This window comes from Microtus oregoni, unplaced genomic scaffold (genome assembly GCF_018167655.1).
Source record: "Microtus oregoni isolate MIOR12 unplaced genomic scaffold, Mior012 000002F_ref0000024, whole genome shotgun sequence".
In the NCBI taxonomy this organism is placed as follows: domain Eukaryota; kingdom Metazoa; phylum Chordata; class Mammalia; order Rodentia; family Cricetidae; genus Microtus; species Microtus oregoni.
The window spans coordinates 25308857-25331159 of NW_024543061.1; the positions used below are offsets into that span (position 1 = coordinate 25308857).

At 52.8% G+C, this 22303-nt stretch overlaps 1 protein-coding gene and 1 long non-coding RNA gene across 3 annotated transcripts in view; one reads left to right on the forward strand and one right to left on the reverse strand.

Annotated features, from left to right (window-relative positions):
* Positions 1–22303, forward strand: part of Sfxn5 (sideroflexin 5) — a 117286-nt gene that overhangs the window by 89042 nt on the left and 5941 nt on the right. Inside the window, exons 11-13 of one of the 2 annotated variants that reach the window (XM_041639755.1) lie at positions 2001–2116; positions 4096–4181; positions 10105–10222. In XM_041639755.1, the coding sequence (XP_041495689.1) occupies positions 2001–2116; positions 4096–4181; positions 10105–10222 (320 nt within the window). The remainder of the gene's footprint in view (positions 1–2000; positions 2117–4095; positions 4182–10104; positions 10223–22303) is intronic. The other variant, XM_041639763.1, reaches the window with a different exon arrangement.
* On the reverse strand, positions 9735–21598 carry LOC121439294. Its single transcript, XR_005973239.1, has 3 exons — positions 21509–21598; positions 10755–11013; positions 9735–9938 (listed from the first exon to the last, which is right to left on the reverse strand). It is a non-coding gene; the product is annotated as an uncharacterized LOC121439294 (long non-coding RNA).

The following is a 22303-nucleotide window of genomic DNA, read 5'->3' on the forward strand; positions in this document are numbered from 1 at the left end:
GTCACCAACAGAGGTCAGGAGCGTCTTCCCAAGGCCACCCTAAAAGGCCTATTTGGGTCCTGGGCATTCTGGGTCTATCAGGAGCTCACCTTTGGGACTGAGCAGAGAGAGAAACAAAGCCAGGAATGACCCCAAGTTCGGATGTTCCCAAACTCAGGCACCACGCCCATCTTCCATGACCTTCCCTGCAGTCCCGAGTCTTTACCTCAGATCTACCTTCCTAATTCTCTTTGGATGTGGTTAAGTCATTCTCAGACATTATGGAACTGCACTTGGGAGGCTGAGGCAGGAGAATTGCTAATTTGAGAATGGCCAGGGCTGCACAGAGAGACACGATCTCAAAACAACCCAGGGTGTGCGTTTCTCTGTCTGTGCATTATGGGGCCAGGTAACACCTTGTTGTGGTACTGCCCCTTGCACAATCGTGTCGTTCCACAGAAGCATCAGTGGTCTCTACCAGCCATGTGCCAGTAATACTCCCATCCCAGCCCCCAAACCACGATAACAAAAAAATTCTCCCCACATTGGCCCTTCTGAAAGCCACTGCTTAGCCAGGTAAACGTGTCTATCGTGGGGACGGAAGCCACAGAAGGTCTGCCACGGTGAGCCTTGATCAGCATCATGTGGGAACAGTGGAGACGCTCAAACATAGCATATGTGCTCGAAATACATTTCAGAGCTTGCTCGCTCTCCTGCTTTCCCTCTCCAAAGACTGCAGAGCCTCCTGGTCGTTGCCTCGGCTTATCCTACCTCCCTACTTTACTGCAGTAGGAGAATGAGGCTCGGAGACCCCTGGGCCCCCACACCAACCCTCACCTGCAGAACCCTGTCCCCCCAGCTGTGAACACCCTGCCCCACTGGGCTCCCCAGCCGTTGGCTCAGGTCCCAGGAGCATCTGTGGACTCCCTCCCACTCCACTTGCCCACTGAGCCCCACCACCCTCCAGCTCCCCAAACCCGGGTGCCCCCCCACTGGAGAGGGGGAAGCAGCAGGTGTTGATGCTAATCAGCGTTCACAGCCCAGAACTGCAGTCGCTCCCAGGCTCACACACTCCCCAAAATTAAACACTCATTATACAAAATTAATTGACATTAATTAGCAAAAATTAAAACTTTAAACACAGCAAGGCGCTTTGGGGGGAGGAGTGGTGCAGGCAGACTCTGCATTTGTCACCCCCCCACATTTCCCACCACCCACCTACCACCCCCAAGTCTCCCCATTTTCATCGTGAAGCAGGACTGGAGGACTTCAGGCCAGATCTCTATCCGTACACCGTCATGAGTCTGGGTCCGGCCTATGAGTCCCAGTTCAGGGGAGCAGGGCAACCATACCGACCACCTTTGTCTGCTGCTTATGTAAGGATCCAGGACCATCTGCTCAGCCATAGGTCCCCAGAAGCTCAGGTGAGACAGGGAAGGTATGGATAAGTGAAACAGCTCAGCCACTGGAAGAACTCGGCTTGTTCTCCGACCCCCTGTCTCTGGGTAGCTGGAATTCAGACACCGCAGCCTTTCCACTCTGTCCCCCTTGGCCATGTGACCTCAGTCAAGTCCCCGTTGCTCTCTGAGCATGTGTTCTATTCCTATGATGAGGGGGCGGTGCGGGGTGAGAGAAGGGTCTGCTCTGTCATCTGCTGCTGTGGACATGAGGGACTAAATATGGGGAGTGGCATTTAAGAGTAAGGGACATCAGGCCCCAGGGGAACACATCCCAGGGACAGAGAGCTTTCTGTGTGCACATCTGTTTCCCTGCCTAGGGACCCGCCCCAGAAGCGAAGTGAACAGCGCCCTCTATAGGTGGCAACTCCCAAAGCCTTCACCATTTCCACCTGTTACTGTGTGCTTCCTGGGTCTCCAAGGGGCTTAGCGAAAGCACAACAGAATACTCCACCTTTCTGCTGTCACAGAACTCTTGGGGGCTGGGAGCCCTGGCTGGAGGGTGGAGCCTGATAGGAAGCTATCTGTGCCTCACTGAGCTTCTCTGTATTCCTCTCTCTCCAGCCAGTGCCAATATCTGCAACGTGGTCCTGATGCGGTATGGGGAACTAGAGGAAGGGATTGATGTCCTGGATGCTGACGGCAACCTCGTGGGCTCCTCAAAGATCGCAGCCAGACATGTGGGTTTCCCAAGGGCTAAACCCTGCCAGGAATGGATGGGCGTTCTCATCCATAACCGGCGCATTCCTTGAGATCTTCTGGTCACAGAACCTTGGCTTGGTTCTCTAGATGTCTCCTCCTCTTCCTAATCCCCATCGCCCATCTGTGTGAGCCCTGGGCCTCCAGGTCTGCTCTCAGACTTGTTCTCCCGGACAGTCAGTCCCTCCCTGCTCCTCAGCATCCCTCCCCATCTCCACTGTGATATGTCCTCCTTTTTTATCCCAGCCCCTCAGGGCGCAGCTCCTCTAAGAAGGTGTTAATTGGAAAGGGCAGAGGAGCCTCCCCTGGGCTTTCTCTCCATGCCCTGGGCCTTCACATCCCCATGGCTTGTGAATGGGAAGCTGCAGGCAGTGGAATGAGGCAGCTCCCTGGCTGGGGAGCAGCAGCAGCGCTGTGAGTGCTGGGTGTCAGGGCTATGTGGCCCCTGCCAATGGTTCCTTATAGGGCCCTCTTCGTTAGCCCTGCTCACTGTAGCGCTTGTGTTTTAAACACACACACACACACACACACACACACACACACGTACATACGTCCTGTGCCTTCTTAGCCTTCCTTTGACGGTGGTTAGTGGTGGTAGGAATGAAACAAAGGATGAGCCATGAGGGGCTAGAACATCACGGATGTTCCACCCTCTGAGATTCAGCAATTCTCACATGGAGACTGAGATGTAGCCCTGTGCACGAGACCTTGTTGATAAGCCTCTGATCTTCTCTTCCTTCTCCATCCATCTTAGGGGAAGACAGGGCCCATCTAGACCTGTATGGAGCTAGGGCGGGGTGCATGGCAGCAGTACACTGTTTTCTGCCTGGCTCTAGGCCTTCCCCTCCCTCCCACAGCTGTTCTGGGGCCTGGAAAGATTCTCTCCTGGCCCTTCCTGAGGATGACTATAAGGGGCAAAGTTTCTGGGAGAAACTTCAGCCCCTGGCCCATCACCAGAGGGAATCTACCTTCAGGTTCCCACTCTGTCCCAACCCATCCTTTCAGAGTACCCTGTGAAGAGAGCAGAGGTGACAACCCTTTCTAAAGGCTATCCAGGTAGGTTACCCAGCTCCTCTGCAGCCCCCGGCTTCTTTCAGCCATGCTTGAAAGACATCTTAGAGAGACTTAATCTGTGGGCTGTGAGCCAGCCATTCCTGGACATTCCCTGAAGGGCACGCACCGTGAGTCAAAGGGTCTCTTCAGGGGCTGACTCTGTAGTGCAGACAGAACGGACATTAGCTAGGCCTCAGGCTCTGCCTCCCAGCATCCTACGGAGTCCCAAGCGAACCCTTAGATCCCCATTGGTTCCTGAGCATGTACCCCTTACAAAGTTGCCCTTTTCTCCCTAAGACTCATCAGGGCTGGGGATGTAGCTCAGTTGGTGAAGTCCTTCCCCAGCACACACAGAGCCCTGGATCTAATCCCCAGCACCACATAAGTCCAGGGGTAATGGCGTAGCCTGTAATCTCAGCACTCGGGAGGTGAAGGCAAGAGAACTCAAGGTCAAGAACCCTTACCTACGCAGTCCAAGGCCAACCTGAGCATAGAAAGAAAAAATGAAAAGACTTAGAGCCAGAAGGCAGAAGATCTTGTAGATATGCATCTTTAAGGAATACAGTTTTAGAAAGTAACCCCCAGCTTCATTCAGCTTGGGCACCCCCTGGTTTTGCAGGTCCCAGAGATTGTTCTGGCTCTGTTTTGACAGCATCTTAGGCCCTCCCTGCACATCCTGGGGGGGGGGGGGGGGGAGTTGTCCTCTACTGCCCTTCCCTCATGTAGAGAATCTGCTCTTTTCCAACACTTGTGGGTGGAGGTGGGGCAGCACTGTCTGGTATCTGTGACCCAGCTCTGTGCATACTGCTGTGAGCTGCCAGATGTGCAGAACAGCAGTGCCCACACCTCAGACTCGACTGTTCCCAGCTCGGAGCCTTCCTCTCACCCAGCCTGTCCCCATCCTCAGGCCCTGCTGGAGACAGCACTGACACGAGTGGTCCTGCCCATGCCCATCCTGGTGCTTCCCCCGATCGTCATGTCCATGCTGGAGAAGTAAGTCAGGCTGCGGGAAGAGAGGGGATGCTGGGAAGTGACCCGTGGGGCCCGTTTCTGGGGTGGAAAGCACCCACTCTCTCTGCTGCTGTACTGGACAGTGGTGTTGAAACTTACAACTTTTCCTGTGCAAACTAGCTGGTGCCCAATGCCACCAGGTTGCCCATGGATAAGCGTGGTTCTGCCTTGGCAGAGGGGGCAGGGTAGCCGGCAGTTTTGGAGGGAACCTGTGTGAGCTGTGAGTGTGAGGTTGTGGGCATGTGCACATGCTCTGTTAGTGAGTATCTTCAAATCTATTGTGAGGACAGTCTGAGACTGGAAGCCTAGATTTTCAACCAGACTGAGTCTGTACTTATAACCGGAACAATAATCTGACTGTGCCTCACACCAGAAGAAGAACCAGGGTTGCCATTCATGAGTGTGAGAGAACGTGACGAATTCTGGCCAGCCTGAGCTACGTTGTTAAGAGCTTTTCTCCAAAAAACGAACAAACAAGCAAAAAACAAAAAGTAGGCTGGAAGTGGTAGCACGTGCCTTTATAGCCCAAGCACTTAGGAGGCAGAGGCAAATGGATCTCTGTGAGTGCAAAGCCAGCCTGGTCCACACAATGACACCCGCAATTAAATAAATAAATAAATAAATAAATAAATACTGGAACAATAATCTCCCTGGCTCCTTCAGAGGAAAATCAAAAGACAACTATTTCTCTTGTCACTGTCCACACAATATAGGGAACGTTGTAATAGATGGCTTCTGCCTCTTTACTGGTGAGTTCGTAATAGGATGATGAAGACCAGTGTGCAGCTGGGAAAAGACCGAACAGGGAAGGAAGGAAGAACCAGGGTCCAACTGCACATGGAGGCCTAGCAGGCCTGGTGAGGGCAAGGGTGGGCCCTGGGTGGAAGGACCTAGAGGACCTAGAGCCTGGTTGGTATGTGCATGTGGTCACCTCTCTCTTTTGGACACCTGCCTTGTGGGGACCCCCTAGGACCCAGCTTGCTTGAAGGAAAGCATTGCCCATTGAGGCAAAGGGATGAGGGTCCTGTGTGCCCATCAGAGAGGAGACCCTCTGTATCATAGCACTGAGACTGAAAATTATTCATCTGGAACCGGGATGGTGGCCTAGAATTCAGAAGGCTGAAGTTGGAGGATTGGCATGAGTTTGAAGGTAGCCTGGACTACATAGTGAGTTCCAGCCTGAGACTCTGTTTTAAAAACACATTAAGAAAGGAGGAAGGGAAGGGAAGGAAGGAAGAAAAGAAAGCCAATTTAGTCTGGAAACCTACAACAAATAAGCAAGAACGAAAGTAGATTTGAGGAGGGTAATCCTTTGTGTCCCCAGCCTTGCGTATAAGCCCTCTCCTGAACTAAGGCTGTCCCCAAATACCAATGACTGCAAGTACAGTAGGCCAGGAGCAGGTGAAGCAGGTATGGTTTTCTTCAGTGCTGAAGCCTGGGGGTTTGGGGAGCATGGAGGATGCTCACTGCATACTGGTTAGTCACCTGTCACTTGGGCAAATCTGGTGGGACGGAGCCCTCACCTGACAGATCAGGTAGAGAAGTTTTCTTAGTCACACAGGCATCAAAGGACAGCGGAAACCAGCAAAGCCTGGGACTCGCTGCTACCTAAGGCTCAGGAAAAGCTGCTGAGGGAGAATGGGGTCTCACCTGGCCAGACTGCTGTCACCAAGCAGCCGAGGAATCCAGAAGCCCTGACTCTGGGTTTTATGGCCTGAAAGAACGTGGCTTGCTGGGATAAGCTAGGCTAATCCATTGCAGACAGCAGGAGCAGGCCCCAAAGCTCCAACCCTCATCCGGCACCCTCAGCACAGTTCATAGGAACCTGGGGACTCACGCAGAAGTGAGTAGAAAACTGGTTCTGCCAAGGCCAGCCAGAGGCCCGTTCCTCTTTGCTGGAGAGGAACGTGGTCTGTGATGCTTCCAGTCCGTGTAGGAACGGAGTTTGTAAAGAGTTGAAGGAGGGTTGGCAGGCCCTTGCTTTGCCGGCTTGCATTGGTGTAGGAGCTCTGGGAAGTGGCATGAGGATGAGTGCGCCCTCCCCAACCTAGTGTCTGGAGTGCTGCATGGCCGCCTCTTCCATCCAGGGTAGGCTAATAAGAAGTCAGTAGTCCTGTAATGATGCTGTCTGAACTGTGTGACATTGTAGATTTAGACTCCAAGAAATTGCTTCTGGTATGCTAGGACCTAATAAGCTTTGCACATTGTCCCCAAAGTAGTCACAATAAATAAAAACTATTCCAGAAAAAAAAAAAAAAAGAAGTCAGTAGTCTGGGGCCCCATCAGCTTAGAAAGTAGTTGATCCTTTCTGGGGGCTCCAGGGGTGATTTTGAGGGAGAAGAGTCCAGTCCCAGTTCTCTCGAGAATATGACGATGGATAAGATTCAGTTTGTACGCGCAAAGATTTATTGATCTCACACCCACTATAAAACCATGGGACTGGATGACGGGAGAGGCGGGGTCAGCTGAGACTTCTAATAGGAAAGCATGCTTTTTCAGCCTCAGTTTCCCACAGAGAAAACGAGGATGCTGTTGTCTTCCTGCTCTTGCACGCTTGGCATCTGGCACCATCCAGCCTCTCTTTCCTGTGGAGTGATGCTGTGCTGCCCAGGGTTCTTTGGTGGAAGACTTCAGGGCTGGTGGGAGGGGTCCCCTCTCCCTCTGTAGCCAGGTTGGGTGGGGAAGTCTGGACAGCTAGGGAGGAAAGACAAAAGAACACTTACAAAGCAGACTTGCAAATTAATGGAGCGCCAAGTAGGGCTGCGCAGCAAGTGCTGAAGGAATGCACTGCCACGGGGGCTGGGGAGGACCAGCTGTTGTGTGGCAGCGGGGTGGGACCCGCCTTGCTTGCCTCTGGCCTCAGTCTATCCTCTCTGGCAGGAGCACTGGGGTCTGGAGCCTGGGCCGCCAGCTAGGATTAGACAGAGGTGGGAAAAACTGCCTGTGCACTCCATTTTCCTTGCCCCTGAGATCAAAAGAAGTCTGAAGTGTGAAACTGAGGGACCTCCACCTATGCTGGAAGCGTCCTCTCTCCTCTCCTACACACACCCAAACTTCATACTCCTTACCTTCCCTGTAGCCCCTACAAGCCAAAAGTTGGGTTCAGATCCAGGGCTGGGAGGCCCACAAATGTAATTCATCATCACTGAGACAGTCATTGGTGTAGGGACGAAAAGGCTATAGTTTGCTCCCAAGCCCTGCAACCCTGGCTCAGGATACACTGAAAAGTGCACCTGGGTAGGGGGAAACTGTATGGGGGTCCTCGTCCTGCCCATGGTAGATGCCCGAGTCCGCTCCCCCAGCTCCTTTGCTGCCTGTGATCCGGGTCTTTTCTTTTTCCAGGCATTCGCACATCTCTCCATCTGCATATTTTAACTCCCCAGCTGCCTCTCCAATCCCTGCCTGCCATTTCCCTCTTCTCCCCTCCCCCCATCCTGCTGTGTGTTCTCTTGGGGGCTCTGGACCAGACTCCCCGGGCTTCCCAAAGGGTGCAACCCTGAGACTCCCTGATCCCACTTGCCCTGCAGGGACTTCAGCCAGCCTCCTTTGAGAGAAGCCAAGGTCACAAACTTCATGGATGGAAATTTGTCCAGCATTACTTCCAGGAGGTCCCAGAATACCTTCTCCTGCCCTAGGTGACCCTCAGGGCTGTGCCTCCAGGAACCCTCTCGCCACCGAGAATGGCTACAGAACCAGGAGACAGCCCTGAATCCCAGGCATGAGACCTTGATCAGAGCTACAAGCTTTACAGGACTGGTCTTGGCCTCATTCCAGCCCCTGTGTGGCTCCAGAGGAAGCCTGCGAGGCCTTGGGCTAACATAGACTGCAAGGATAATGGGGTGCTGCTCCTCTGGGTGTTGAGCTTGATTTCAGCACCTTTGTCTTGCTCTTCTTACTCCTTGGAGATTCCTTACCCCAGTCCCCAGCAACTGAACCTCGAACACAGAGAATGGGGTCTGGGCCAGCCAAGAAGGGTACGAGAACAATTCAGCTGTCGGATTCCCATCCCCGTGCACATAAGGGCAGCAACGATGCTGCACACTTACCTGCTGCAGAGCTGGCTGACCTTTGCGTTTGCCTAGAATCCATAAGCAGTTGGGTCTTGGTAACACCTGAGTGAGAACATGGAAAGGCAGCCGCCTCCCCGAAGTGTGATCTGTAGATTGCTGAATGCCAGTTCCTGGGTCTAATGCCAGCTGAGGGAGGGTCCCATGGAATCAAGAGCCCTTGGGAAGTCACACTTTTAACTAGACCATTCCTGGATGCACTAAAGATCTGAGAACTGTGGCTCCCAGCTGTACTGTCTGCAGGGGGGCAGGTGTTCTTGAGTTTTTCCTTAGCCAGAAAGGGTGACAGGGGGTTTGCCTGTCCCCAGCACTGGGACCCTGAGCCAGAGGGATGGATTAGTCAGTTTTCCCTTATTCGAATAAATATCTGAATATCTGAGGTAACGTAGGAAACTTTTTTTTTTTCGAGACAGGATTTCTCTGTGTAGCCCTGGCTGTTTTGAATCTCTCTCTGTAGACCAGACTGGCCTCAAACTCACAGACATCTGCCTGCCTCTGCCTCCCGAGTGCTGGGATTAAACGCGTTTATTTTGGCTCTCAGTTGTGGAAGATTCAGCCTGACACCCAACCTTAGCCCTGGGGCTGCAGGCCAAGCTGCTGTGAATGGGTAGCAGAGCAAGCAACCTGATCCCTTATATAAAGTGAAAAGAGCGGCAGGAGAGGGACTGGAAGCCCCTTATGCTCTTGAAGACCCCCTCCCCTCACCCTAGGGCTTTAGTTTCTGCCGGTTCCCAACACGGTCAGACTAGAGACCAAACCTTTAAAGTGAGGCAGTTTGGAGACACTTAAGATCTAGACCGTGTGCAGCAAGGGCCTCTTCCCTATGCCTGGGGCCAGACCAGCTCCAGTGGAGGACGGGTAAAAGCTCCTATTATAATCTGTCACTCAGGCTGGTCCTGTGAGGCTGCTGTGGCCACTGAGGTCAGGTGTAGTGCCCACCTAATATCTCTAGCAGATGATCCAGGTATTCATCCTGTGGAATTGCCTGATCTCCATGGGTGGAATGCCATTGCCAAATGGTGGTTCCTGGTAAGTGTGGTGAATAGGTGCTTGCCTGCTAGGGTGGCCCCCCACTCTCTCTCAAAAAATCACTCAAGCTTAGCACATGGAAGGGAAGTTTTTCAAACTCCTCTCCTGCTCAGGAACCAGCCCCCCAAAACCTGCCATAGGGAGTGGGTGACAACTGCACCATGTTTGGAGGTGTAGCTGTTCAAAGGATCCTGAAGTCAGGAGCTAGGAGCAGCTCAGGATCATAGCAACCCCAAGAGTCCAGGCAGTTGCCTGCAGTTACGTTCGCCATGCCTGCCCTCCCCATGGCTCTTGGAAGGAAGCGGTAGTCAATGGAATGTCTTCCGTTCTCATGCATAGGACACAGGACTGCCTCTCCTGATCACGTGCATGTGTGTACGCACGTGTGTGTATGTACACAGTATATTTTGTGTTTTCCCCCAGATGGCATACACTGGGGCTTTTCTGCTGTTGAGTACATCCAAAGGCCATCTCTCATACTCAGGTGTTTCTCCAGGAGCCAGGCATGGCAGTCTCTTCTGCTCCTCACTCCCACCTCCACGCCCAGTGCCAGACCATTGTGGATGGGTGTCCCCCTGTAAGAACTTGTTTATGATTTAAGTAGCTGAGGGTTCCTTGCTGGGTCCGGTCATGTCCTTCAAAGCTGGTTGTGGGAAAAGCAGTGGTGATTACTGAGGGCCCCAAAGATCATGTTCACTCCTCTGCTTAGCTAGAGATGAGCTGGGCTGAGGTAGCTTGGGGCCCAGGTTGGCAGCCCATGGTTATCCAGCCTGGCTGTGCTCCTCACATGGCCCTCCTTCTCTCCACAGGACAGCTCTCCTGCAGGCACGCCCGCGGCTACTCTTGCCTGTGCAGAGCCTCGTGTGCCTGGCAGCCTTCGGCCTGGCCCTGCCGCTGGCCATCAGCCTTTTCCCGCAGATGTCAGAGGTCAGTGGGGGTAAAGGGCAGGGCAAGGAGGGGCCATTTATTAACAAAGACATAACCTGTACTGACTGCCAGTACTGACCCAGGCTGGGTGGTGAGAAATGAAGCCAGGTGTGATGGCTCGTGTCTGTAATCCCAACATTTTAGGCAGTGGCTGCATGGGGTGGAGGAAATGAGGCAGCCGGACTGCCGTGTGTCTGAGGCCAGCTTGAGCTACGAAATCGGTTGGAGACCAGCCTAAGCTACAGAGTGAGAGTCTTTCTTAAATAATAGTAATAATAATAATAATACATAAAGAAAGGAAAAACAAGGACTGAGACTGACCCAGACTTAGACCTTTCAAAGGCTGCTCTCAGGCAGCAACACGAGGCTGATCTGAAATAGCAAACGAAGTAGGAGGCCGCTGAGCAAACAGAACCTGAAGGGAAGCGATTCTTCCCTGGGACCCGGAAACTGGGTTGGAGTTGGGAACACACAGGCTAGGGACCAGTTGGTATGAAGGTTCTGAGGTAAGGCAATATGTGACATTGGATACCTGAGTGAAGTCTGCCCTGTGAGCAATAGTGGGAAGAGATGAAGCAAGCCAGGTAAAGCCCGATGACCCTGGGGGATGCTGGGAACTTGAAGGCTGAAGCAGAGGGGAGATGGCTTCCAAAGGGCTGCACAAAGGATTCTTGATTGCGAACGGATGGTCTCCATGGCTGCTTCATGAAGCTGAGTTGGAACTCTGGAGAGGGAACCATCAGGAAGCTGTGGCGGGCGTCCAGTGAGAGATGATGGCGGCTTGGACCAGGCTGTTGGCAGTGGGCATTGAGAAGTAGGGCCATTGTGAGAGTGGGGCAGCCGCTTCCTCGGGATCTTCGAGAACCGCGTGTGGTGGGAGGGGAAGGGAGCCCGCAGGATGTGTGCCTGGCTTTCTGGTTTTGAAACCAGAAGGCAGATGTAGTCATGCTGTCGCAGGATGGAGATGGGAGAGGGGAGGGTCGATGGAGGACAGAGAGTTGAGTCAGTTCGACCTGTGGGTGGGAGGAACCTGTGTACTGTGTCAGCAGAAGTGCCCTGTGGAGTGCTGGCTCCAGGTCTACAGTCTAGGACAGTGTTTCAGGACACTGGAACAGGATGGAGGCCACCAGGCAAGGGCAGAGCCAGGCTTACTGAGATCGGGATGTCCATGAAGTTAGAGAGTAGTGCCCCTTGTCCTTACATTATAAAAGCAAACCTTGACCCCAGTGGTGAAGTGTGTGGCTAGATGCAGGGGTGGGGTGGGGGTGGGGGGTGGAGCAAGCTGCAACAGACCTCTAGAGCTTTTATTTGTTTTTTTGAAAATGGGAGCCAGACAGTGATGGTGCACACTTTTAATTCTAGTACCCAGGAGGCAGAGGCAGGCAGATCTCTGTGAGTTCAAGACCAGCATGGTCTACAGAGCGAGTGCCAGGAGAAGCTCCAAAGCTACACAGAGAAATCCTGTCTCAACCCCCCCCCCAAAAAAAAAAGAAAGAAGGAAAGAAAGAAAGAAAGAAAGAAAATGGGAGGGAGAAAGACTTGAATGCACTCAAAATGGAAACACCAGGAGAGAACAGAGGCCTTCAGGGAAAGAGCAAAGTCCATGAGAGAAAAGGACTAGGATGCAGACCAAGGGACCAGCCTTGGCAGAGGCAAGCCCTGTGCTCCGGGAAGCTGGTGGAGAGGGTGGGCAGATGGCAGGTGCAATTGTAGGTGGAGAGTACAGATGATGGCAAGTCAGAGGCAAGGGCACAGAGCGCAGAGAACCAGTTGTTTAGGCCACTGTGGTACCCATGTGAATGCTGAGCTTGTGCCTAGAGAGGGCCGCTTCTGCATGAGTGGTTTTAGGGCAGCCCTGCTTCAAGGAATGCCCAGGTGAGGGACAGAGGGTAAACCAGGGTTCCTGAGGGGGTTTAGTGAAGACTGGAAGCTCAGGGCCTTAGTGTAGAAGCTGGAGTCACTGTCCCCTACCAAGCCTAGAATTTGGGGCACACGTGTTTGAGAACCTGGTGTCCTTGTGCCCGCAGACTCTTCCAACCCGGAGAAAGCTGAGCTTGGGAACTCCCAGTGGAGCCCAAGGCTATAGGCACCTATCAGCCCTGGAGACTGGGCAGAGGTCATCCTGAGGTCTCTGAGGGCAGCACTGTGCTGGAAGTTCTGCCTGTGGAGAGGATCCACAACAGAGAATCCCCAGATCACCAAATCAGAAGCCGTCCCAGCTAGAAAGGCTCATTCCACATATCATCGTCCTGCTCTGCTGGACCAGCCCCCAGTCACAGCAGCTCAGCTGTGATATGAGGGGACGCTCAGCAGGCTACACCCCAGTACAAATAGGGGTCTAGTCAGCTGCTCCAAGAGGCTCTAGTCAAGGTCCAGACTCCTCTGTCCCCCTTGCCTGCCAAGTAGATGTGCATGTAGTGCTTCCGGGAGTCTGGCCAAATTCATCTTACCACAACCCAAACCTCTTAGAGGTTGGGAAGAATTGCATGAGGTCTTTGGCCTTCAGAAGGGAGGGCAGTAACATGCTCTTCAGAGCTCTCTGCTCAGCTGTGCCTTCCCCAGCAGGGTGCAGGCCAACCTGGATATTTTAGAGTATCTTGAGGCCTGTCTGCCACCCAAGATACCAAAGCCATCAGCCATTGGTTGGAAGGCCCTCACTCTTTCGTTCACCTTCCCAATTAATTCTAACAAGGTCCTGTTTCTGCAGTGCAGGGATCAAGTCTCACGTCCCAGAAGCCAGGGGAATTTACCATATGAGTCTGGACTTGCTTGAGCTGACCCAGCCTTGCCAAAAATCACCAGGGTTGTCAACAGAAGTCATAGCTGAAGTACTAATTAATTAACCAGGAGACTTGGAGACCAAGTTCAGGAGCTGGTGCCTTAGATGGCTAGCTTGCTGTGACTGGTGTAGTGGCCGACTCTCCAACCCCAGAACTCGAGGAAGAGCTTCATTTCCCCTTCCATGCCTGGGAGAGAGCTTTGTTCTTCTCAAATGAGTGTATATGTCAATAGTAATTATAGCTACCTTGACTCAAGGTTGCATGTTAGCTCTCTGCTTGCCTCGTGTTTTAAGTTCTTCGAGTATAGTTAGGTATCAAAAGATGTTACCTAGTCAGTCAGAGGTCACTGACAGCTCTGGGGAGAGATTTGGCTGGAGACAAGGAACCTTCGGTGAAGGGATTCTAGCCAGCCTGAGCATGGCAGATATCGCTCTGGCAGGCCTTGCCCTTCTCCCATTCCCTCTGCCTTGCTAAAAAATTTCATTCCTAAAGCTAGCCACCAAGGTCCATTCCCTTATTTGGCCACCTCCTCCTCCTGAGGCTGATTACCAAGGTCCAGCTATCAACCCCCCCCCTTTGACTGCCCTAATTAAGACGCCCAATCAAAATTAAACACCTCATCCTAACACAGGGTTTCCCCTTTTGCCTTTACCTTTGTTGTTTGCCTATGGGCCAGGCCTGTCTCCTCTCTGTCCAGAGGCAGTCCTTTGTCCCTCTGGGATAAATATCCCTTCCCCTCTCCTTTGGTTCCTTCCCCTTCTCCCTTATACTCTCTCTCCTGTCTTTGTCTCTTACCTCTGCCCTTTGCCCCTCTGGGACAAATAAATCTCCTTTGTAGTGAGAACTTGGTCTTGGGGTGTCTTGTGCCTAATATCTGTCCTTTTATTTGGTGCATTGAAAGGACTGAGGAGGAGATGTGGGAGAAAGGAAGGTCAAGATCAACCAGAGGTAGGGAGTGAACCCACAGAGTGTATTCAGGAGAGCCAAGGGTGAGCACAGAGGAGGAGGAGCTGGGAGGGAGCTTGGGGGTGGAAACAGCAAAGGAGGTTTTCCTGTTTACAAAGGAAACACTTTGTAAGTGTGTTGTTCAAGGTCTATGTTGGTCATAAGAGAGGCTGCTTTCCCAGACAGGATTCTGTTACCCTCTCCAGCCTGCCCACACTCTACTATAAGAGAAAGCAAGGCCGGGCGGTGGTGGTACACGCCCTTAATGCCAGCACTTGGGTGGCAGAGGCAGGTGGATCTCTGTGAGTTTGAGGCCAGCCTGGTCTACCAGACCTAGCAGGACAGGCTCCAAAGCTACAGAAAAACCTTGTCTCAAAAAAAAGCAAATCAAAACAAAAAAAAAAAAGAGAGAGAAAGAAAGAAAGAAAGAAAGAGGAGGGAGGGAGGGAGGGAGGGAGGGAGGGAGGGAAGAAGGAAGGGGAACCAAGTATGTGCCCTAGACTGCCCACTGTTTATCTATCAGTAGAACAAAACTCCAGCCTTTCCTAGGGAATCCACCCTCACATCTCCAGGGACCTCAGTGGGCTTCTTTGTTTTCTAACACAGAACGAGGCAGGGTGGTGGCATCTCGGAGCCAGCAGGAGGGATCTGGAATAAGCTCTGAACTTGGGTATGGGAACTAGGTCTAGCCTCCTGCTGGGCCTCAACTCACCACCTACTGGACAGGGAGAATAGGATCTTCTCTTTGACCGGGAGGGTGAGGGGTGGTGTCCCTAGAATAAGATGCCCCACGGTCTCCCATGAAGACTAGGCTACTCTCTTGTGACTGGGACAGTCTTCTAATCTCCAGAAGCAGGTATTCTGGTGTTGAAACAAAGTTAGTAAGTAAACGTTCTTGGGTGTGGTATCTCATACGTGTAATCCCTCCTATTGGGAGGCAGAAGGAGGGGATCCCCACAAATTCAGGGCCAGTTCATCTACATAGCAAGTTGTGGGCCAGTTAGGATCACACAGGGGAATTCTGGGTCCAAAAAAAAAAAAAAAAAAAAAGCTATCCTTGGCTGCCCAGTGAATTTGCACCCAGTTTGGGCTACATAAAACCTTGTCTCAAAAAAAAAAAACAAAAAAAAAACAAATCTGAAATAAAGTCATATGAGAATTATGATGGAGGTCAAGCCAGGGGCTGTGCTGTGGCTCACTCACTCCAGGACTCCTTGAGGTAGGGTAGGTTATGGAGGGCTCCCTAGTTGAAAAGGTCCTGATTTAGGTTGGCCTTTCAGGCCCTGCCCATTGTGAATATTAGGCCTCTGAACAAGGCAAACGTGGTCACCTCCATCTTTCTGCACATCTGCAGTCTACACTGGTGTCTTAGACTCTCTTAGGATCATCCAGAGTCCAGTCTCTGGGTTCATGGGCTTGGCTGTCACCGGAGTCTGGCCTGGGCAATGACAGCGGTGTTCTCTACCTGGGAATGAATCCAACCCAACGGTTTAATGAACCTCGGCTCTCCCAGGGAGCAAGAAGCAGTGCCCTGGCCAAGCCTCCCTCACCCTCGCCTCTGTCTTCCTTAATTCCTCAAGTCCTCTGGGACTCCCCGTATCCAGGTTCTCCCCTCCCCCTCTGCTCCCAGGGGAGCTCAGGGGCTCGGGGATGGGGCTGCGGTAAGAGCGGGAGCTATTGTTCCGCAATCTGGTTTTGTCCTCATCTTGTTGGCAGGCGGCAGGAGAGGAGCGAAAGGTTAATGAGGCGCTGTGAACGGGGGACTGCAGCGGGCGGGCGCCGGCTTGGTGACAGGGAGCTAATTAGGAGCAGTTTAACAGGAGGAAAAAGTGAAATCTCCTCTTCACCAACTGTCAATAATTAGCCGATTTGGTGAGGTTGAAATGTGTCCACAGAAGAAGGCGGGGCTTGTCTGGGGACCAGTGGGGGGTGGGGTGGGGGGCAACTGAGGCTCAGCCCTGTCTCTAGGTGTGTGTGGCTGGGGGAATTGTTCTGGGCTGTCCTGCACCTCTGGGCCTCCCTTCTGTCCTCTGGTTGGCTTTTCTCAGCTTGAACCCTGCATGGCCCCAGTTAAGACCTCAGTCGAAAGGCAAGTATTAGAACTAAGTTTCTTCCAGTCTCTGCCCTGTGGGAACCTGGAAGTGAAACTAAGAGGCAGGTGCTCGAATCAGAAGGATGGCAGCTTTGCTACCCCGAGTCTCATGCTGATCCTTAGGCGCCTGCCTTTCTCACAGCGTGAGTGTGCCCTCTGAATGGGAGCTGAATGTTGCCAAAAGGAGGCTGGGCAGGGCCCTCAGCCTGCTGTGAAGCATGCCTTTCCTGGAGTCCACTGGGCCCTGTCCTCGCAGCTACTCAAAGGCAGGGCTGGAGAAGAGGATGAGGGCTAGTGTTTAAGCTGCGGCTGGAAGGAGGCGCGGCAGAGGCCTCCCGGGGGCAAGGAGTCATGTTCACAAGCCAGAAGGTTGTTTCCCATTGGGCCTGTTTGCTTGTCTTTTGTTGGCCCCTGGCCTTTGGCCTTAATGACACCTCAGCAGATGGAGCCTCCTCCCCAGTCTCTAGCTTTTGCTGAACACCTGAACTGGAATAAAAGGCGTCAATCAGCCCTGCCAATCCCCCAGCAGCCTAACCAACCGCTTGCTCCCCAGCTCAGCTCTAGAGGGCCCCTGGGGCCAAGGCATGATGGGAAGAAGGCTGAAGTACTCTGCTGGTCCTCAGCACTATATGCAAGTCTCCCAACTTGGGACTCTGAAGTAATTCTTAGGACCACATTCAGTCCCTACTCAGTTCCTACTCCTCACCTCTTCTCGTCCCTCTACAGTTTTCAGAGATAAGAAACAAAGATGTACCCCCCTCCCCCAGGTAAGAATGTGCTCCTCTTGTGGGTACTAGAACCACCCTCTCTACCTTCGTCATCCCTGCAGAAAGTGGTAGCACTGGTGGGCCCACTTGGCTAGGCAGCGGGACACATCAGAAAGCCACTGCCTTCCTCAGTCTGTCTCCCTTTCTCTGAGAACAAATTTGAGGGAAGAGTTGGGAATTTTCTAGAATGCCCTGTCCCTGGGACATTTTTCTCGCTATTCAGGATCTATCCTGTCTCAAACATGTAGGCTGTGGTCCCCATTTCCAGCCTTAGGACAGAGCATCTCACTCCCTCCATGTAAGGCTGAGAAGCCAATTCTGTCACCACCTGACATTCTGACTCACCTTGAGGCTGTTGCCTCCTGCTTCTTCTGTTCTTCCAGGACTAAAACAAGACAGGCAACAATGTCTAGCGGGCACTGTGTCCCTCCTGTGTCCGCAGTACCTTCCACTGTCCCTAGAGTATTGTCCCTCTTGCCCGCCAGTCTCACAATCCATCTTTGCTTAGAGATGTTTGTTTGGGGTTTTTCTCTCGTTTGCTGCTCTAATCAATCCCCACTGAACACCGAAGCAGGCTATTTTTGCTGTCAGAAATCTGCCGCCTCCCCGCCCGCTGCTTTCTTGGAATTTGCCCACAGGACCCCCCAGGAGGGACAAACGGGGATGGCAAAGCCACTTGGATCCCAGGAACACCAACGCCACCTGTCATATTGCTGTTCCCCACACCCCCATCCTAACCCATGCATGCGCACAGGCCCACACACTTGCAGACACACCAGTACGCGCACAATCTCAATGACAGGCTTCGGGAAAGCCACCTCCCAACCTGTCCTTCCCAGGTCTCCCTCCCAGAACCTTCTAGAGAGATTCAAGATGGAGTGGAGGCTTAGCGGCAAAACGTCCACAGAGTGAAAAGCACTAAGAGAAAAAAGTGTTGGAGCTTGCCTGGACTGCAGCGAGGGCCCAGCTCTGAAAGAGGAGTTGTTGACTAGGGCTGGGCAGGATGGTCATGACCTTGTCATTTCTCCATAGCATCAAGTGAGTTTCTACCCCCTCCTAAGACTCTCCCACCCACTTCTTTGTCCTAGAAAAATTTCCTTACCGTATATGTGGGAAAACTGAGTCCTCAAGGCTGAGGAGACAGGGAGAGAGACTCTGAGGTCAGTCCACCAGAGGGCACCCAGGAACAGTGTAAAGTTCTGAAATGAGGATGGGCTTGGGGCACTTGCTGGGTCTACAAAGTTCAGGGGAAGAGCCCCACGTTGGGGGTGGGGGCTTTAGTTCACTTTGATTGAGTTGAAATATTGAGCCATCTTGAGAGTCTCTCCGTGGTGTGGATGTGGAAGCTGTAATCTGTCTCCCCCCTGCCTTAGTCTTTACCAGAGATGTGAAGAAGAAGATAAAAACAAGGATGCTTAAGGCCACCATCTGGGGTGTGGTGAGATCAGGGGCCCCCTCCAGGAGGATATAGCCTAGACTCATACCTCAAGAGCAGAGCATCCGAGGAACCCAGAGAAAGCCCCAAGAGGCCTTGAGTAGGCCAGACATGCTCTTCACTCGGTAGAAGTTTTTTTTATTTATTATGTATACAATGTTCCGCCTGCATGTGTCCCTGCAGGCCAGAAGTTGGCACCAGATCTTATTAGAGATGGTTGTAAGCCACCATGTGGTTGCTGGGAATTGAACTCAGGACCTCTGGTAGAACAATCAGTGCTCTTAACCGCTGAGCCATCTCTCCAGCCCTCGGTAGAAGTTTTGCCCACCCAAGCTTCTCCACCATATTTGACAGGTGCCGTGTAAGGTCCTGGAAGGGACAGGCTGGGAGGTAGTTTTGCTGAGTCTGCAGTCAAGGAGTCTGGTTTTGTTTTGTTTAGGACAGAATCTTGCTATGTAGACCAGGCTAGCCTAGATTTCAATCCTCCCGTCTCTACCTCCCAAGTACTGGGCTGAAAGGCATGTGCCCCCATGCCTAGCTGGAGTGTGGCCTCCATTAGGAAGATTGTTGGGGGCTGGCATGGGTACCAGAGGCCTAACCCAGGCACTAAGGAGTGCAAGCTCAGGCCTCAGGTACTCCTGTATCCCAGTTTACCCTGGCCCTTCAAAGACTCTCTGATGTGCAGTGCGTATATGAGCAGAACCTGAGGTCAGCTCAGTCCTGGTTAGAAAAGTGGGATTTGGCTGCCTGGTGGACCAGCCAGGCTTTGGGAACCTATGTCAAGTGCTTTGCCACCTGCCTGCCTCAGAGGCCCAGACTCCTGGGCAGGCACGGAAGTGGCTTTAGGCTGTGTCACAGGGTCAGGCTGAATATCCCACCCCTCTGCCCTTCTCTTTGAAAAGGAGGTAGAAAAGCCTGCCACAGCAGCAGAGGCAGGAGGAGGGAGCGCTTTGTAGTAGGGAAAAGCCCTTGAGAATGGGGCACGGCTGGGGGATCCAGTTTCCTGTTTATGTCTCTGCACCTTAGCTCCAGGTTCAAATATGTAAACTATCCACTGGGCCGGCTGCAGGTGTGTGTGCTCCCAGGCTGGGAGGCAGAGGTGCCCCCAGTGCATTCCTGACTCCTGGCCCCCACCCCAACACAGGGTGTCTGGCTGCAAATAACTCAAGGTTAACCCTTCCCAGGCCATGAAGGAAAGCTATAGGGAAGAGGGCTCTGGAGCTAGCTAGGCCTTGGGGTATTTGGGGGAGATACTGGAAAACGGTGCTCTGCACTTGGGGGCATCTCCTTAGGGGGGTTTCATGGTTTAAACTTGGTCTGCAGGATGGAGACGGGGCTGATCAAGCAGGCCCAGCTGAGTGGTAGTGTTTATTCATGGCAGGCTGGACATGTTCATGGCATCACAGGTTCTGGGGCAAGAGGTACCAGCCAGCATGTACTGAGCAGTACTGTCAGTGTCCTTCATGGTCCCTGCAGCTCCTGCTCTCAGAGGCTCGGTACCTTTTTCCAGACACTTTTCTATGACAGCCTCCATTCAGCTCTACCCGCCTGGGCTTGAAGGATCCCACCAGGTTAGACACACAGATTCCTGGTTGCCTCAGCCAACAGCCTGAAGCTGGGTAATCTCTTTCCCGTGGCTGTTCAGCACTATCCCATCTCCCTGGAGCTTGGGGGAGTTGCCTTGTGGATATAGCCAAGTCCCAGCCTTCTCAGGCCAACCCCCTGGGGCTCTGATGCTGGTGTCCCTCTGGCTGTACCTATGCCTCTCTGAGCCTTCATCTCTCCATCCCTCCATACCCCCATCTGCCAGCTACTGTGGCCACTGTGCCGTTTCCAATGTGGTATATAAAGGCCAATTATTGCTTGCTACGTCTCAGTCCTGCCCAGCAGCAGAGGAGTCCTCAAGAGAAGGAACAACACTTGTCCTTTGCTCTGGGGAGTTGGGAGGGCCTGGAGCTGGTGAGGGTAACTGGAAAACCTATAGTGTCCAATCATACTATGGACCACAAGTTTAGATGACACTACCAGGCAGGGCCTGGAAAAATTCTTGTGGAGAACCTTGCCTTCCTGCCCTTCATCTCAGAAAGGTGACCTATTACAAGTACACTTGGTTATAGAAAAGAGGAGGAAATGGTGGCCTGTTGACATAGGGGACGCTGGGGTCCTTATCCTGGCTTCCCCCAGTTGAGCCCAATGGTGAGGCCCTCAGTGGTCTCCATACACATGAGATCTGGAGATGGTAGATCATTGGCCCCAGACCCGGCCATGGCCAGAGAACGAGAGGGGTCCTCACAGGTGGCTGGCTGACTTGCTTCAGAAAGGAAGTAGGACTACATGTCCCCAAGGTCAGCACTGAGTTGGCACTGGGAAGTCTCGGTGTGAGGAGGTTCCACAATCTAGCTACTAGGGGCAAGGCCATCATAGGGACCACTGTGAGACATGATTCACTTGGTACTGAGGGCCTTGAGGTGTCTGGGTACCCTATGCCACTGTTCATCTGCTCGTGCTGGCCGCCTCATTCCCTTCCCCACCCCGCGAATGTGGCTGTTCCCCTCCATCTGCTCTCCCGGGCAAGCTCCCCCACTCTGGAGGCGCTGGCTGTGCACACACATCCAGCTCCCTCTTGCCCAGAGCTCAGAACTCTGGGCCCATCTGCTGCTCAGGCCGGTCCACCCAGAAGACCCACAGGCACCCCAGCCTCTGCATGGCCAGCCCACCCCCTTCCCAAATTCCTTGCCTCTGAGAATGGTATCACCACCACCACCACCTCCACCACCACCGCAGCTCCCGAGCTAGAATTAGGAGTCATCCACGCCCAGCCCAGTCATCCTCGACACCTCCTTCTCACCCCCACATGCAATTGGTCATCAACTCTGTAGATGTCATCTTCAGAAAGGCTCCTTGGCACACTCTTCCTCCTACCTCCGTGGACAGCATCAGAAGACAGGACCTAAGAACTTTCTGGCTCCAATAGCTGCTCCTCTGGGAGGCTCCCTTGCCCCCTTGCTGTCCCTCCCCATCCCCCGACCCTGCCATGGTCAGAGAGGCCTTTCTGAAACCTGGGTTGCCCATTCCTGCTCACAGTCCTCCCATAGCTCCCTGATTCTCTTAGATGATGACTAACACCTCCAGGTAGTCTAAGAAGTCTTGCCTGTCCTAGGCTGACATCTCTACGTCCCCGTGACCACCCCTGCTCTTCTTCTTTTCCACAATGCACGCTGGCTGGCCAGCTGGTTTCTTCCCCTTAATTGAGCAAGTATTGCCTACCTTCTCTTATCCAGATCCTCCATTCTCTTCCAGGCCCACCTCCTCTGAGAAGCCTCCCTTCCTTGTCCCTTCATCACACATGGTAACCCCAAGGCCCTCCCCAGTTTCCATGGTGCTTTGCTTGTCTCTTTCTGACTCCTCCCTTAGACTTCCAGCTTCTCCAGGGCAGTGGGCTGGCCCTGTCCATCACCATTCACCCAGCATGAGCGTGTGGAGTTGGCTAATGTGAACATGTGCCTACACTGAATGAAAATGAGCAGGAATCGCCGCTCTGTCCCCAAGACCCTAATCTCGAGTCTTGTTTCCGTTCTACCTGGTGCCCTCAGCTCACTGGGGGCCCAGGGAAGCCTGGGTGCAATGATGAAGAGGCCTCAGTTTTTTGGGGGGTGGGGGAAATGCTGTGTTCTGTGGGAAGCGAGCCCTGCAGGCCGTGGCCCTGGGCCTCGGTCCTCCACCTCGGTGGCGAGCAGCCTCTAGGATTTTAATGTGGGCCTCAGTGCTTCAGTGAAAGCTGCATGGGGAGCTGCTAATAATGGCACTAAAATAAAATATGCTACATCTGTTATGGGTAGCAGAACAAAATTAGCTGCTCACACCTCTGACATCCAAGATGTCTTAACTTAAAATACTCCTTGGCTTACTTTACATCATTTACTGATTATATTTAAAAGAAATACAATTTTGCAATTACTGTTCTTTCCAGTGTGGTATCTATGCATCATTTTCCTTTTATGTTTATATATTTCTCCTTCATTAGTGCAGTCTGAAGGGTGATTAGGATTCTTCAAACATTTT